This window comes from Capricornis sumatraensis, chromosome 1, assembly GCF_032405125.1.
Source record: "Capricornis sumatraensis isolate serow.1 chromosome 1, serow.2, whole genome shotgun sequence".
Classification (NCBI taxonomy): domain Eukaryota; kingdom Metazoa; phylum Chordata; class Mammalia; order Artiodactyla; family Bovidae; genus Capricornis; species Capricornis sumatraensis.
In genome coordinates, this window is record NC_091069.1 from 251,952,726 (window position 1) to 251,969,760 (window position 17,035).

A 17,035-nucleotide genomic window follows, 5' to 3' on the forward strand; every position below is an offset into this window, starting at 1 on the left:
AACTAGGGCATAAATATTTCAGAGAAGAATTTCCAGGATCAGTCTGAGGGCAGCAACAATTTCCAATCTAGAGGAGAAGGAATGGTCAAAGAGAGGAGAAAAACTAGGGAAATGTGGACTCAGGGAAGCCAGAAGAGACGGTGATCTGTGCAAAGATTATAAAATTAGGTCTGAGAATTGGTGACTAGATGTACCAAACAATTTACTGGTGACTGACTGACAAGAGCAATCTCAGATGTGAGAAGAAAAGCCCAGTGGCAGTTAAAAAGGGGTGGGGGTGGAGGGGGGGAGTGGGAATTTCCAGTTAAACATATCAGACTGAGCACAGGCATTAAGTACCATTTCCTACTTAAACCCTACTTACATAAAGTAATAAGAGATAAAAATGCATAGTAAAAGTATTGGAGAGGAAGCACCAATAAACAAGTTCAGTTCAGTCACTCAGTCGTGTCTGACTCTTTGCAACCACATGAACCACAGCACGCCAGACCTCCCTGTCCATCACCAACTCCTGGAGTTCACCCAAACCCATGTCCATTGATTTGGTGATGCCATCCAACCATCTCATCCTCTGTCGTCCCCTTCTCCTCCTGCCCTCAATCTTTCCCAGCATCAGGGTCTTTTCAAATGATTCAGCTCTTCATATCAGGTGGCCAAAGTATTGAAGTTTCACCTTCAACACCAGTCCTTCCAATGAACACCGAGGACTGATTTCCTTTAGGATGGACTGGTTGGATCTCCTTGCCGTCCAAGGGACTCTCAAGAGTCTTCTCCAACACACAGTTCAAAAGCATCAATTCTTCGGCGCTCAACTTTCTTTATAGTCCAACTCTCACATCCATACATGACCCCTGGAAAAACCATAGCCTTGACTAGACGGACCTATGTTGACAAAGTAATGTCTCTGCTTTTTAATATGCTATCTAGGTTGGTCATAATTTTCCTTCCAAGGAGTAAGCGTCTTTTAATTTCATGGCTGCAATCATCATCTGCAGTGATTTTGGAGCCCAGAAAAATAAAAACAAAGTCAGCCACTGTTTCCACTGTTTCCGCATCTATTTGCCATGAAGGGATGGGACCAGATGCCATGATCTTTGTTTTCTGAATGTTGAACTTTAAGCCACCTTTTTCACTCTCCTCTTTTACTTTCATCAAGAGGCTGTTTAGTTCTTCACTTTCTGCCATAAGGGTGGTGTCATCTGCATATCTGAGGTTATGATATTTCTCATGGCAATCTTGATTCCAGCTGTGCTTCCTCCAGCCCAGCGTTTCTCATGATGTACTCTGCACATAAGTTCAATAAGCACGGCGACAATATACAGCCTTGACGTACTCCTTTTCCTATTTGGAACCAGTCTGTTGTTCCATGTCCAGTTCTAACTGTTGCTTCCTCACCTGCATACAGGTTTCTCAAGAGGTAGCTCAGGTGGTCTGGTATTCCCATCTCTTTCAGAATTTTCCACAGTTTATTGTGATCCACACAGTCAAAGGCTTTGGTCAATAAAGCAGAAATAGCTGTTTTTCTGGAACTCTCTTGCTTTTTCCATGATCCAGGGGATGTTGGCAACTGGATCTCTGGTTCCTCTGCCTTTTCTAAAACCAGCTTGAACATCTGGAAGTTCATAGTTCACGTATTGCTGAAGCCTGACTTGGATAATTTTGAGCATTACTTTACTAGCATGTGAGATGAGTGCAATTGTGCAGTAGTTTGAGCATTCTTTGGCATTGCCTTTCTTTGGAATTGGAATAAAAAATGACCTTTTCAAGTCCTGTGGCCACTGCTGAGTTTTCCAAATTTGCTGGCATATTGAGTGCAGCACTTTCAAAGCATCATCTTTCAGGATTTGAAATAGCTCAACTGGAATTCCGTTACCACTAGCTTTGTTAGTAGTGATGCTTCCTAAGGCTCACTTGACTTCACATTCCAGGATGTCTGGCTGTAGGTGAGTGATCACACCATCATGATTATCTGGGTTGTGAAGATCTTTTTTGTACAGTTCTTCTGTGTATTCTTGTCACCTCTTCTTAATATCGTCTGCTTCTGTTAGGTCCCTACCATTACTGTACTTTATTGAGCCCATCTTTGCATAAAGTGTTCCCTTGGTATCTCTAATTTTCTTGAAGAGATCTCTAGTCTTTCCCATTCTGTTCTTTTCCTCTATTTCTTTGCATGGATCGCTGAAGAAGGCTTTCTTATCTCTCCTTGCTATTCTTTGGAACTCTGCACTCAAATGGGTGTATCTTTCCTTTTCTCCTTTGCTTTTCACTTCCCTTCTTTCCACAGCTATTTGTAACGCCTCTTCAGACAGCCATTTTGCTTTTTTGCATTTCTTTTTCTTGGGGATGGTCTTGATTCCTGTCTCCTGTACAATGTCATGAACCTCTGTCCATAGTTCATCAGGGACTCTGTCTATCAGATCTAGTCCCTTAAATCTATTTCTCACTTCCACTGTATAGTCATAATGGATTTGATTTAGGTCATACCTGAATGGTCTAGTGGTTTTCTCCACTTTCTTCAATTTAAGTCTGAATTTTGCAATAAGGAGTTCATGATCTGAGCCACAGTCGGCTCCCGGTCTTGTTTTTGCTGACTGTATAGAACTTCTCCATCTTTGGCTGCAAAGAATATAATCAATCTGAATTTGGTGTCGACCATCTGGTGATGTCCATGTGTAGAGTCTTCTCTTGTGTTGTTGGAAGAGGGTGTTTGCTATGACCAGTGTGTTCTCTTGGCAGAACTCTATTAGCCTTTGCCCTGCTGCATTCTGTACTCCAAGGCCAAATTTGCCTGTTACTCCAGGTGTTTCTTGACTTCCTACTTTTGTAGTCCAGTCCCCTATAATGAAAAGGACATCTTTTTTGGGTGTTAGTTCTAGGTCTTGTAGGTCTTCACAGAACTATTCAACTTCAGCTTCTTCAGCATTACTGGTCGGGGCATAGACTTGGATTACTCTGATATTGAATGGGTTTGCCTTGGAAACGAACAGAGATCATTCTGTTGTTTTTGAGAATGCATCCAAGCACTGCATTTCGGACTCTTTTGCTGACCATGATGGCTACTCCATTTCTTCTAAGGGATTCCTGCCCACAGTAGTAGATATATAATGGTCATCTGAGTTAAATTCACCCATTCTAATCCATCTTAGTTTGCTGATTCCTAGAATGTCGATGTTCATTCTTGCCATCTCCTGTTTGACCACTTCCAATTTGCCTTGATTCATGGACCTAACATTCCAGGTTCCTATGCAATATTGCTCTTTACAGCATCAAACATTGCTTCTATCACCAGTCCCATCCACAACTGGTTGTTGTTTTTCCTTTGGCTCCATCCCTTCTATTTTTTCTGGAGTTTTTTCTCCACTGATCTCCAGTAGCATATTGGGCACCTACCGACCTGGGGAGCTCATCTTTCAGTGTCCTATCTTTTTGCCTTTTCATACTGTTCATGGCATTCTCAAGGCAAGAATACTGAAGTGGTTTGCCATTCCCTTCTCCAGTGGACCACATAAAGAGAGGTCAACAAAATCAGAGAGGCTGGGAAAATAAGGAGTAAAAACTGACTTGGGCTTCCCTGGTGGCTGAGACAGTAAAGAATCCAGCTGCAATGCAAGAGACCTGGGTTCGATCCCTGGGTTAGGAAGATTCCCTAGAAAAGGGAATGGCTACCCACTCCAGTATTCTTGCCTGGAGAATCCCATGGACTGAGGAGCCTAGCAGGTTACATGGGGGTCACAAAGAGTTGAACATAACTGAGTGACTACCACTTTCACTTTCAATAACTGACCTAGCAAGGCAGAGAAAGCTGAAACCCATGTGTGGAGGTAAAGTCTTTAGAAAAAAAGACCATTTTTACCAATGAACTGGTGGTGCAAAAATTAGAACTGGTGGAAAGTTTGAATAAGAAGCAATGTGACAGTAGATCCTTTCTCCTACCTGGGTGGACGCCTGCTGCAGTTGAGTCAGAGCAGGTGTGAACTCAGGCACAAGGCATAGCTGAGGGTCACTGAAAGCAGGGTGTTGAACAGAAGTCTCCACTCATATGGGAGTTCCACTTCTCCCACTAGCCATATAGCTTCAGGCAGTAGGAGGATTTCTCTGAAGCAAATGGTGCTCCCACAAAAGACCTGCAAACATTGACAACTGGGATCCAGTGGAAAAGCAGAGAAGCCTATTAGTTGACATAGAGCTTCCAGCAAGCTCCTCAGAGTTCCATCAACGAGCCAGACATTCAAGGAAGACTTCTAACATGAAAGGCAACAAAAGATACAGAAAAAGGAAATTTTGAGAAATGGAGATAATTGAAAGTTGTGGAAGACTTCAACAGAAACATGTCCTCAGAGACAGGATGTCGCACCCATGAAACAAGAATCATCTGGTGGACTTCCCTGGTGGTACAGTGAATAAGAATCCGCCCGCCAAAGCAGGGGACGCGGGGTCAATCCCTCATCTGGGAAGATTCCGCCAGTCACAGAGCAACTAATCCTGTGCACCACAACTAGAGTTGGTGTGCCCTAGAACCTATGCTCTGCAAGAAGGGAACCCACTGCAATATGAAGCTCATGCACTGCAACGAAGAGTAGCCCCCTGCTCACCTCAACTAGTGCAGTCAAAAATGAATGAATTACAAAAAATAATCATCTGACATATTCTAACCCTCCCTACCTTACTTCTCTGTGCTTATCATCAATTAGCATGCCAAATGTTTTACATATTTGTCTTGTTTATTGCCTGTCTCCCTACGAAAATATAAGCCCTCTGTGAGGGATGAAATTTGTTTCACTTGTTGCTATATCCCCAGCACCTGGAGTAATGCCTGGCATATAGTAAATACTCCAAAATTATACACTAAATAAATGAGTGAGTGAGCACAAGTCTCTAATAAGAAACATTAAAAAAAATTCTCAGAAATTAAAAATATGGCAGCAATTTAAAATTTTTTAACTTCTTAAAATTGAAGTATAGTTAATATACAATATTATATAAAGGTGTAAAATATAGTGATTTATAATATGGCAGCAGTTTTAAAGTCACTAGAACAGAGAAATAGAGAAATTTTAGGATAGTAAGATAAAAAGATGAAGATATTAAAAAATTAAAAAGAAAATTGGAGCATCGATACAGGTGGTCAAACATCTGAATAGTAGGAGTTCCTAAGGGAAGTAGTGGAGGGGAAGAATGCATTAAATAATTTCCCCAAATTCCCAGAATTGTGGAGAATTTTCTGGATTGAAAAAGCATGGGAGAATATTTTCTAAAGAAGCCTCCAAAATCTCCCATCTCACATACCCTTCTACTATGTGGTCTTACCACTCATCCTCATTGAGAAATAGGACCTATGACCCATCCCTTGAATCTATAACCAGTTGCCTTTAACCAGTAGAGATCCTGTACAGATTCCAAAGCTGGGCTTCCATTTTGCTTACTAGGACACTTGCACTTAAGCCCTGAGATGCCATGTGAGAAGTCCTATCTGAGGCCACCTTGCTGTGAGGAAGCCAAGCCTCATGGTGAGGTCACTCAGGTTGAAAACCCCAGCTGAGCCCCTAGTCAATAGTGCAACATCACCTGCCAGCTATATGAGTGAGTTGTCTGGGACATACAAGACTTTGGATAACCACAGTCCCAGCCAACGCATGGAGTATCTGACTTCAACTGCATGAGAGATCCCAAGAGAAAGCTGCCCAGCTTTAAGCTGCCCAAATTTAACCTATGGTTGGGGTAGTTTGTTACACAGCAAAGAGTATTGGAAAGAACTACTCTGTGCCCAGCACAATAAATTTGGCAGGGAATAGAGGAGGGAGACCAATACATCGACCATGTTGTTGAGAAATTTGAGACCACCAGGGATAGAGATAATCTTTAAAACTTTGAGCAACAACAAAACATAGGGGAACGATTTCCAATGTAAAATTATATTTCCATTCAAATGATGAATCTAATGTAAGGGTAGAATTAAAGACATTTTAGATATGCAAACTCAGAAGGCTCTAAAAGATGAGCTCCATCAAAATGAGAAGACAAACCAAGTCAGATATTATGACTCAGAATCCAGGAAATGTCCAACGTGTGGCACGAAGATGGGGGTTTTCCAAAGGGTCATTTCCAAAAGAAGATGGAAGTAGCATACTACCTGATGCACAGGAGTGTTGATAGAAGCTTTACATTTAGTGACGAGAGGTCTGGGTGAAGTAGAACCAGGAACACAATCAAGCAAATGAAAAAACAAGACAACTGACTCCGGGGACAACAGTTGTACCTAGTGGAAATGGAAAAATAAACCAATAGAGGGCTCAACAGCAAACAGTATTAATACACCCATAGTGAATTCTGAATGCAGATTTCAGCTAACATTATCTTAAACTGTTTTGGGAGACTAGTGGCAGAGGAAATGTAGTATGCATGTGTGGGTGATACTCATTGCAGAGAGGATAGTACAAGAGCTAACTCATTTCCTACTGTAGAAAATCAATAGATAATTTCTAAAATCAAGATTAGGAAATAGCCTTACTTAAGTCTTTATTGAAAACATGAAGTTAATCCCTAAAGAAATCCCTAAGAGTCGATTAGTGTTTGTTCTAGGGGATGCAAAGTTTGGCTGGTAGATTCAGATTTGGTAGGATGAGGAAGTTCTATTCCTACTGCTTCTCATTTCTCAGTGAAATAAGAAGCAAGTCATCATCTAGAAATGTATATTTGAAGAGAATGAGAAGATATGAAATAGGGGGTGTGAGATATAGTAGGGAGATGCTGAGTGCCAATTAAAGACTGATGATCATACTCAACATCACCAAGTCTCTTAATACACCTTTCTGTATATGTCTCAAATTTATCCCTTCTCTTTACACCAACTGCTAGCAGACTCATCTTTCACCTAGACACCTGAAGCAACCCCCTTTTGAAATTCACTGCTTGTTTTCCTAATGTTCCCCACAGGCAATTTTTAAAACAAAATGTGACCAAGTCACTTCTCTGCCTAATATCCTCCAACAGCTGATTCCCACAGTACTCACAGTAAAGCAGCAAGGGTTGCTGTGACCTGGCCTATCTTCTCACTTGGCAATACTACCGAACTGGCACCTCCAGGTTTTCCTCATATCCTTTCAGGTATACTCCTACACTCCTTTCACGAATTCTGCTCTCTCCTCCACCCAGTCCCGTGTCCCTCTGCTCCCAATCCAGACACATGCTCTATGCCTCATAGATATGTACATATACTGTTGGCTCAGTACATCTGTTGTCTCTCTTGAGGTGTGAGCTGGTGGGGTCCCTGCACCTTATTCATCCCTGCATGACTGATTTTGGCACATGAGGGACTACAACTTTTGCTGAGACAATGAATGACCACTGTTACACACCGAAATGTAACAGCAAGGGTTGGTGGATGACAGAAGAGATTATGAAAACAGATAAAAGAGTATCAAAAACATTACACAGGAAGGAAACAGACTTTCATTGTGAAAACCGAGGAAGATTTCATTAGATATTCCAAAGGTTTATTTGCATGATTAATAATCACATTTCCAACATGCATCAAGCATCTGAGAATAACATTATTTTGAATAGAATAAAATCTTCTGGACCCTCTCTCAGTTCCAGCGGCTCAAATGTCCACCATGTCCAACAGTGCAGAGAGATGGAGCTCAGAGACAATGTCCTCCTCCCTTGAACTCTGGATCAGCCTTTCTAGGTGCTTCAGCCGTTCAGTCAGAGATGTGCCTGTTGCCTCTGACAACTGCAGTTGCCTTCCTGTCCTTTCATTCTATTTGAACAAATAAAGAAACTAAAAGTAGTTTTGGTATATCCATAAGCCAAGATATATTCTCTTTAAAGGCACTAGATCTAGCTCACATTAGAAACCTCTTCTGGGGGCTGCTGGGCTAAACAAACTCCTCTCTTGGCATCTATCATACATCCTTCCAGCCCCTTCCAACACACACACACATATAGCTGGTATCATCTGCACATGGAATGTTTTCTCTTCTGATTCTACCATGAACAACATCTAGTAATTTTTATTAAATATCATTGTCAAGAACTAGGAACTATTCCATTATATATATTGTAACTGCTAAAGCAGACTCTCATCTTTGGATATTTAGTTTCCACTTTTATATAATTAACACTACAGTGAACAAAAATACATTAATTTTTGTCATATACAGTAATTTCTTTAGGGCAGAATTGCTAAGTTAATCAGTACAAATATTTTTAAGGTATCTGCCAAACTAGTGACTGGAAACAGTATGTCATCTTACACTGTTGGGTGAAGCCCTGGACTTCTGTGAGCATGCCTTCTTCATTCATTCATTCTCTTCGTGGAAAGTCAATCCCAGAAAGGGGGGTCTGGGTGATGCTGAAGCTTGGACGGTATGTGCTCCATGAACCAAGCCACGGTTGTCAACTTGACTATTCTCAACATTTTACTACATGTCAGTATGTGTTTATGGGTTTTGTTCAGTTCTTAAGCACATTTCAATTCCATTCTTCACTCATTTCATATGCAGAAATTCAGAATTAGCTGGGCCACTATAACACTGACAGATGAAGTGTAAGAAAAGTTCTGATTTAAGCTAATAAAGAGACCTTGCTTTTTTCCCATTCTGTCAGTCGTTAAGTCTAATACAAAAGCCAAATGTATTCTCTTCTCACCTGAGGGCTTGCAGTCATAGATGTTTTCATCACAGGTTCAATAGTCTGAGGCAGAGACACCAGATTCTGAGGAAGGTAGAGGGGAAGGGACATTGAATCTCTAAGTGCTCCTGAGTCCTCCGACAACCACTGCTGAAGCTGATCTTCAAACCTGAAACATTTGCACATTAGGAAGAAAAAAATAATCTATTAGGAAGAAAAAAATTATTAGGAAGAAATAAACTACCACTCACTTTTCTCCTATGTATGCTTTAAAGTTTTTAAAGCTTTGCTTCTTCCTAAAGGTGGAATTAAGTTATAACATCAACTGAGAAGCAGAAAAATGTACAGGTTAGTATCTTCTCTTTAATTTATAAACTTGATTTCTATTTAATGAAAAAAGGTGGCATTTATCCAAAACAACTGTTTGGTGTTTTTTTTTTAACATTACTTGTAATTCTCTCATTTGTTTTATCTTCTTTGGCTTATTTTGCTATTATGTGTCTATAATTAATTATTATCTTTTTGGATTATCCAAACGTATGAATTGCTGCTTAGAGTTTAAGACTAACCCAAAGTAACATCCTACTGCAAGGAGATCCAACCAGTCCATCCTAAAGGAGATCAGTCCTGGGTGTTCATTGGAAGGACTGATGTTGAAGCTGAAACTCCAATACTTTGGCCACTTGATGTAAAGAGCTGACTCATTTGAAAAGACCCTGATGCTAGGAAAGATTGAGGGCAGGAGGAGAAGGGGACGACAGAAGATGAGATGGTTGGATGGCATCATCGACTTGATGGACATGGGTTTGGGTGGACTCCGGGAGTCGATGATGGACAGGGTGACCTGGCATGCTGCAGTTCATGAGGTTGCAAAGAGTCAGACATGACTCAGCAACTGAACTGAACTGAACATCCCACCACCACCTAACACACTCCAGAGCTGTCCACTCTATATACTTAAGTCTTTTTAAGAGAAACAATCTGATCCAAACTGTTTAAATGATACATATCTAGAAAAACCTACTTTTAGAATCGTAACACACTCATTCACTCTCCTAACACATTTTATCAAGCTTCCACCAAACACTAGGCACCATTCTGGGTACTAAGTATACAAGACTGAGACAGAGCAGACAAGGCTGGCTGTAGGCAGCTTACACTTAAGTGGGGGGAGACAGACAAGGGAAATGTCTGAAGGCTAGAAAGACAAAGCAGAGACATGGGCACAGGGCGGACTGGTAAGATGGGTAAGGAGGTCCTTGCTGAGTAGACATGAGCAGAGACTGGAAATGAGTACAAGGTGAGCCAAGGGGATGTTGGCTGGCAGAAGACTGGCAAAGAGGACTGGAAAAGTGAGAATCACAGTTTTTGAGGAATTCATGTCCTAGGGGAGCAGAAACAGAGGTGGTGACTAGAGAGGGAAATGGGACCAAGACAGGGAGAAATGGCAGCATGTTTTCACGTTTATGCACTGACGGGAGAGCGAAGGACTCTCACTGGACGAGTGTCCTTGAGTGGGGTGGGAAATGAGAGTCCAACCAAAGGGAGGGACTGACCTTGCCTCCAGGACAGAAGCTGCTGGAGGGAACAGTGCAAGAGAAGGCAAGGGGATGACAGTGCAAACTCCTATCTTGCAGGTTTTCTTTCTTGGTAAAATCATAAACAAGGGTGGTGGGGGAGGCAGAGGAGGGTCGGCTCCAGCTCCTGCCCACCTGCAGTGTGGGGATGCACCCACATCCTCAGTCAGGCTGGCCAGATAGACAGAGCAGGTGCCGGCCACGCTCCGCAGAGGCTTATTAGCCAGCCACACTCAGTTCCCAGTAGGAAACTCAAGACCTTCAGTGATACACAATCAACGAAACTGATTTCAAGTAATAAAGCAGTGTAAGGCACACTCTCAAGGGCAGTGCCTCTGTCCTCACACTTCACACATCTGACTTGCCTTCTTTTTCAAACAGTCTCATCATTGAGATCCTTGCTAACCCAGCAAGAAGAGGCCTAAAGGACACAAGGAACCTCAGGGAGCAGGCCTCACCTCTTGCTCTCCTCTTTCTCCAGCAGCAGGTTGCTAGACAGACACTGGGCCAGGAGCTCCTGGGCCGAGGTTCCGTGCATCAGATCCTCCGAGCTGGGAATCCGCCCCTCTTGGCTGCGCTCCACACCTCTCTTCCCTTTGCGGCGCACATGAAGTAATGGAGTAGGAAGCTTGTTTCCAGAAGGATGAAAAGATCTTATCCCCAAACTGTAAGTACATGTTTTGAAACGCTTACAGTCAACAAAGAGAGGGAGGAAAGAGTTCCTCTGGCATCAGGTAGAGTGGGGGTGCTTTGGGGTCGGGCACGGGTGCCGAGGGCAGGCAGCCTCTGTCTTGCAGGAACTTCCCCTCTCCTGGGCAGCTGGGCTCCCAAAGCTTCTCTACTGTAAGTTTTGCTTCCCATTCCAGGGTTAGCAGCAGATTCTGTTTTCTCCTAATATTAACAAGGTTCTTACTTTTGCATTTAGCTCCTAAATCCATCTGGGATATTTCTTTTTTTTTTGCTGTGACTCGAGGCCTGTGGGATCCTAGTTTCCCAATTAGGGATTGAACCCACGACTGTAGGCAGTGAAAGTGCTGAGTCCTAACTGCTGGAATGCCAGGGAATTTCCCTGGAAGTAATGATTATAGCAGCAGGAGGTGAGGGTCTAATGCTTTTTCTAAACAGATGCCAGTGTCTGTCCTCTCCTCATTAATTTCCCTCATTTGGCATGGTACTTTTATCACATATGGTTCTTTCATTTTTTCCATTGTGATCCATTTGTCTACTATAACTTTATGTTTTGGTATCAGGTAGAACAGACCTTCCTTGTTATTCAAAATTTTCTCAGCAATTGCTACAAATTTTCTCATTCTGAAGAATTTTAGAATTAACTTGTTAAGACCAGGGGTAAACATCCTTTCGGGCTTTTGATTAGAAATGCCCTGGACATGGGTAAGCCTATGGCTGATTCATGTTGCTGTTTGGTAGAAACCAACACAATACTGTAAAGCAATTATCCTTCAATTAAAAAAAAATTTTTTTTTAAAGAAATGCCTCGACTTTACAGTTTCAGAACTGACATCTTTCTAGTATTGCATCCTCCAGTTAACAAGGCATTTACTTAAGGTTTTCTTTGCATCTTCAGGGCCCTGAAAATCCCCTTCATAAGGGTTTAGCACCTCTCCTGGTCAGTTTGTGTCCATACGTTCTAGATTTGTTGCCATTGTGAATGAGAATTTTTGTAGGTTGTAGGTTGATCTGTCTGATCACCGTGGTAAATGCTGAATGGTTCTAACGGCGTGACTGTTGATGATCTTGAACTGACAATTTTACCCTCTGGAAACGACAGTTCCTCCTCTCTTTCTTTCAATATTTATGCCATCGTGTCTGTGTGTTAAACTGGGCAGGGTCTTCAGGAGAACAGTGAACAACAGTGATGTCAGGGACAGTTCAAGGCTGGTTCTAACTTCAGTGTTTCTCATGTTTTACCAAGAAGCATGGAGGCTTTGGGCTAGTTTTATGGTAGGTAGCCATATCAGGCTAAGGAATTTTATCCAAGTTTAGTAAGGAATTTTATTGGGAATGGGTATCCTTTTTTCTTGGGGAGGGGAAGAAGGAATGGCTATAAATGTTAAGGAAAGCATTTCAACACCTAGTGAAATGATCACTTATTTTTCTGAAATGGCAGCAAACTACATGAATAGATTTCTATTGTTCATATTGTTTAGCACGGTATAAAGTGAGCTTGTGAGTTTTTTATATACTACAAAACTACAAGTGGTAACATTTTACTTAGTATTTTTTGGATCAGGTTTTAACTGAGATCAGAAGTCAGCCTTCTGTCTGTACTCTCCTGGCTATGTTACGACTTCAGGGTCAGGTTCATCCAGTAAATAAAACAAGATGTTTGCTTTTCTCTGCTCTACAACAGTTTCTACTACATGAGAATGATCTGCCCCCCATTATTTGTTGGAATCTTCCCACAATGGGCTGGATTTCGTGTATGTGTCCGAAGTTGCTTCAGTTGTGTCTGACTCTTTGCACCCCTATGGACTGTAGCCTGCCAGGCTCCTCTGTCCATGGGATCCTCCAGGCAAGAATACTGGACTGGGTTGCCATGCCCTCTTCCAGGGGATCTTCCCCACCCAGAGAACTCGCATCTCTTAAGTCTTCTGCATTGGCAGATGGGTTCTTTACCACCAGAGTCACCTAGATTTCGTGTACAGGATGTGAATTTCTGCAGTATACTCTGGAAGAGAATACAGTTTACTCTCTTGGCTGAGGGATGACAGAAACATACACTGAACACAGATCTCACCGGCCCTGACTCAACTGTAGCTCCTTCTGCGTCTGCATTCTGGCTTGTTCCCACAACAAAGGAACGTCGTATTTTTTCAAATGGTTTTTAAAAAAATACACGCATATCTGACCATCTTCACTCAGTGCCTCTGAGAAAACAATACAAAAGAAAAGATTATCAAGAGAGCAACAGGTGACCACCTGATGATGTTTGCTTAAATTTACTGACTTAAGGACAAGCCCTTCTGATTAACAAGTCACACAATCATGTGACTTCCATGCTTGAGCTAAATATGCTCCATGTGTCCATAGGTCATTCAAGGTCCAGAGAGGCTCATGTCCAGACCTCTATGCCCGGTGTGTCTATGCCCAGGTCTCTCTAAAGCCAAACTCAGGGGCCCATTTCAGGGAGATGGGTGCAGGCTCTACCGAACCTTCTCAGTTCTTCCCAAAGTCATCCAGAAGTCATTGGCTTGAACAGATATAGTCCTAGGGCAAGGATGGGTGGGGACCCACAGGAAAGACACAAATGTCAAGTAGACATCTTTCTTTGCTGAAACTGGACCAGGAAAGTCTCCTGAGGAGCTAGCCCCTCAGCACCGAGCACTAAGTACCTGATGTGACGGGAAGCCTTGGGGGTGTCCAGTCCCTTAGCTTGTGGTTGATGCACAAGGCGATGACATCATCCCATGGGATCTCAGCAACTGAGGGCCCAGCCCCCCGTCCTGGGGAGGGGCGCCTGTTCTTCCACCTGCTGTATGTGGTGCAGAGCAGGCTCTCCACCTGCGACTGCAGGACAGGCTGCGTCTGGTGAGAGCTGGGAATCTGGGAGGCATATTGGATGACCATGGAACACACAGGGAGCCAGGGAGCTGGAGAGAAAGCACCAAGGAGTTAACAGGGTTTGGTAGAAATCTACATGCAATGTTCTTCACTCTGTATTTTCTTCCTAGAAGGCAACTGCGTAGCTGAGAAGTCAGTCTTCAACTCTGAATACAACAGAACCATAGTTGTTAGAGAAAGTCCATTTCCCTCCCTGTGTCCAGGTAAGGGATGCAGTTACCCAGGCCACAGTTCACAACAAAGGGTCCACACTAGGGGGAGCTGACCACACAGGTCTGTGGACGCACCCCGGAATTTGTATTTGACCAAGCACTCCAGGAGATCTCGTCCCTGAGGTGTGGCCTTCTCTCAGGGAGGCCCGACCTAGCTCACCACAGAGGATTTATGCAGTGAAGTTTGTTTCCCTTTGGGTTCCTTCAGCAGCAAACATCTGTTAGACCTATTGGAGATCACACCTCAAATTTTAGAAGGATGCCTGAGGCCTCTGCTTCACGTGGTCCAGAGGAAAATGGCCCTACCAAGACCCTGTGAGCACAAACAGCCTCCTTCCCTCCTATCAGCATCAGCAAGGGAAGGGACAGCTTCTTGCAGCATAGCAGCCCATAGCATCTGTGTCAGGACAGCCCAGAAGCCACACTCGGGCTCGGGCACAGCCAGAGCCACAGAATGAGCTTCTCTAACAGAGAAGAAACCCTGGTGTTACAACAGCACCGAGCACCATGGCCCAAGCAGAGCCAATAGCATGGAGACAAGACTGCACTGTCTCCATGCTCCCAGAGGCCATGGTGCAGGTAAGATGGGACCTGCTATTAACTGAGACGCCCTCGGCCTGGATGCAGCACTCCTCCTGACACCCGCTCCTGGGGCTGAGCAGACACCCACAGACCACTCAGCTGGCGGCGGAAGGCCAACAGCTCCCGCTCCAGAAGACCCCAAATCGTCCTGACATCTGAATCCAAAGGCAAGTGCGGGTGGAAGCCATGGGGGGCCAGGGAGCACAGTGGTGCCCAACACCTGCTAGTGTCCCTACAGCAAAAAGGATCTGGGGAATGCACCCCCACACACACTCCTTCCAGCCAGTCCCCTCAGCATGAGCACATACCCCCTGGAGGCGGAAGATCCATCTGTGGAAGCTGGAAGCCAAGGATGGCTTGCCTCAGCCAGGCCAGGTGCTCTGGGGCGTTCCAGTGAAGGTGAGGAAGCAGCCGGCTGCCCCCTGCCTCAGCAAACTCGGCGACAGGCCAGGACAGGTCACAGAGCTGCTCGGAGGACACTACAGAGGCCAGGAAGCTCAGCACACTGTTGAACAGCTCAATGATGGCACTTGGCTCCTGTGAGGCCAGGCCGCCCAGCCTCCGCTCTCTTCTGTCATGGAAAAACCGGCTGCTAAACTCCCGGCTAACCCCATCTTCCACGTACTGAATGAGGGTCTGGCAGCAAAGGTCAAGGGCACAGGGGCAGTGGGAGACCAGCCACTGCACAGCCTGTGAAACCTGAGAAGCAAAGACAGTGGGGAGAGTTCTGGTTCAACAATCTACGCTGTTCTTCAGGAGGAGGTTCCTGAAGGCGCCCCTCCCACAGCTGCCACAGCAGATGCCACCGGAACAGCAGCTTCTCACCATGCCAGAGGGGAGCAGAAGCTTCCACTGCAGCTGAATCTGGTCTCCCTGGAGACCAACACAGCAGGGACCCCGAGAAGGGCTCCCATTGCCATCACCCCTGCCACCCAGAAGGGCTGGAAGCCCAAGGGAAGCACCATGCACACCCTCTCCACCTCACACTGAAAATAAAACTACATCTTCAGTTCTTAGAAGGACTAACAGCTTCACTCCATGCCTGGGTGCTTTATCTTTCTTCTGTAGTTATTTTTAAGTCCCAACACTTCTTTCCCTAAATGTAATTATCAGCACAGACTTTTTAAGGAAACTTTCATAAGGTTATTTCTTCATATTCCAAGGACAACCACCCTACAAAAATAATCATACATCTGACCCTCAGATACAAGACATGAAGTGTCACAGTTTAAATCTGTAACAACAAAACCTATGAAAAAAATTTACAAAATTTAATTTGTTGCCAATAGCAGGCAAAATTTATCTTTTATATTGATATCTGCTTATAATTTTAGAAAGTTTCCTGTCAAAACGTAAAATTAAAATGTAAGGCATAATATACACTAAATTCAAGATAGAGTGAAAGGGAAAAAATATCTTGTTAGACCTTTAAAAATGATGAAACCTTACCTTACTCGTGCCTTTTAAGTCATTAATGGAATCAGGGATCTCAATAACAGTATAATCTGAAATGAGCTTAGCTGAAACCAAATCCTGGAGCATCAGACCTTTAAGACAAACAGACACCAGTCAGCCATCTCCTGGTGGAGACGTGCACACGAGCTGAGACGCCGCGCCGCCCTGACCCCCGGAGCCCTGTGCCCAGCACCGCAGGGGCTGCTGTCACGTGGGGCAGCACCACGCCGCCAGCACTTTCTCAGACTCCAGGCTCTGCCCACTGATTAAACATGCCAGCTCAGAAGTGGAACTGCCTTCACAAACCCTCTTCCACGTCCTTCTCCATGGCGTCCCCTCCTGGGCTGGGTGCAAGAACCACCAGTGGAAGCGCAGGCTGGAAGGGCTTGGCCTGCAGGAGCTGCTTGGTCTGCAGCAGGGCCGACAGCCAGTACACGTCCTCCTCTGCTGCGTCCTCACTCTTCACTCTGGGAGGGAGCAGCAGCATGAGCCCACTGGCTCCCAGGAGCTCCTTCTGTGTCTCCACGGCATCGAGGGCACCATCACTAAGAGCGCCGTGGGCCACCTGGAACGGCACCCAGACCATCAAGATGGACACACTGATGGACAGATCAACAGTGAGCATCAGCCCCAGAGAGAGCACAGCCAATCGCTCACTGCACTCCAGGTTGGCCTCCCTCTGGGAGGCTGAGAACTAGTACAAGAAACTGTGGGGAAACAATGAATCCAGCCTCTGGTGAGAACTGTGTTTGAGCAGTTTAATCGTAACAATTATTTCAAACAGGTGTAAAAACAAATAAGGCTTTAATGACAGAAAAAAGTAAAGGCAAGCCAGCAGCAGAAAAGGGATTCCTACTGATTTCTAAAAAGCAGTGCAGAGATGGGTAAAGGAACCAGAGGATGCCACACTGAAGGGCTGCAGACACGGTGAGCAGGGACCAGGCTGTCTGGGCCTGCAAAAGCCCTGGGAGCCCAGGCCCGCGGCACCAGAGCCAG

The 17,035-nt window shown here is 44.4% G+C and overlaps 1 protein-coding gene across 2 annotated transcripts in view; it reads right to left on the reverse strand.

The window, feature by feature from the left end:
- Positions 1-7,513: 7,513 nt before the first annotated feature.
- MCM3AP (minichromosome maintenance complex component 3 associated protein) overlaps positions 7,514-17,035 on the reverse strand; it is a 45,435-nt gene continuing 35,913 nt past the window's right edge. For both annotated transcript variants that reach the window (XM_068988767.1, XM_068988759.1), the window contains 8 exons: positions 16,346-16,604; positions 16,034-16,131; positions 14,893-15,283; positions 13,562-13,819; positions 12,967-13,096; positions 10,667-10,873; positions 8,650-8,800; positions 7,514-7,759 (listed from right to left, as the gene is read on the reverse strand). In XM_068988767.1, the coding sequence (XP_068844868.1) occupies positions 7,601-7,759; positions 8,650-8,800; positions 10,667-10,873; positions 12,967-13,096; positions 13,562-13,819; positions 14,893-15,283; positions 16,034-16,131; positions 16,346-16,604 (1,653 nt within the window). In that variant the 3' untranslated portion in view covers positions 7,514-7,600. The remainder of the gene's footprint in view (positions 7,760-8,649; positions 8,801-10,666; positions 10,874-12,966; positions 13,097-13,561; positions 13,820-14,892; positions 15,284-16,033; positions 16,132-16,345; positions 16,605-17,035) is intronic.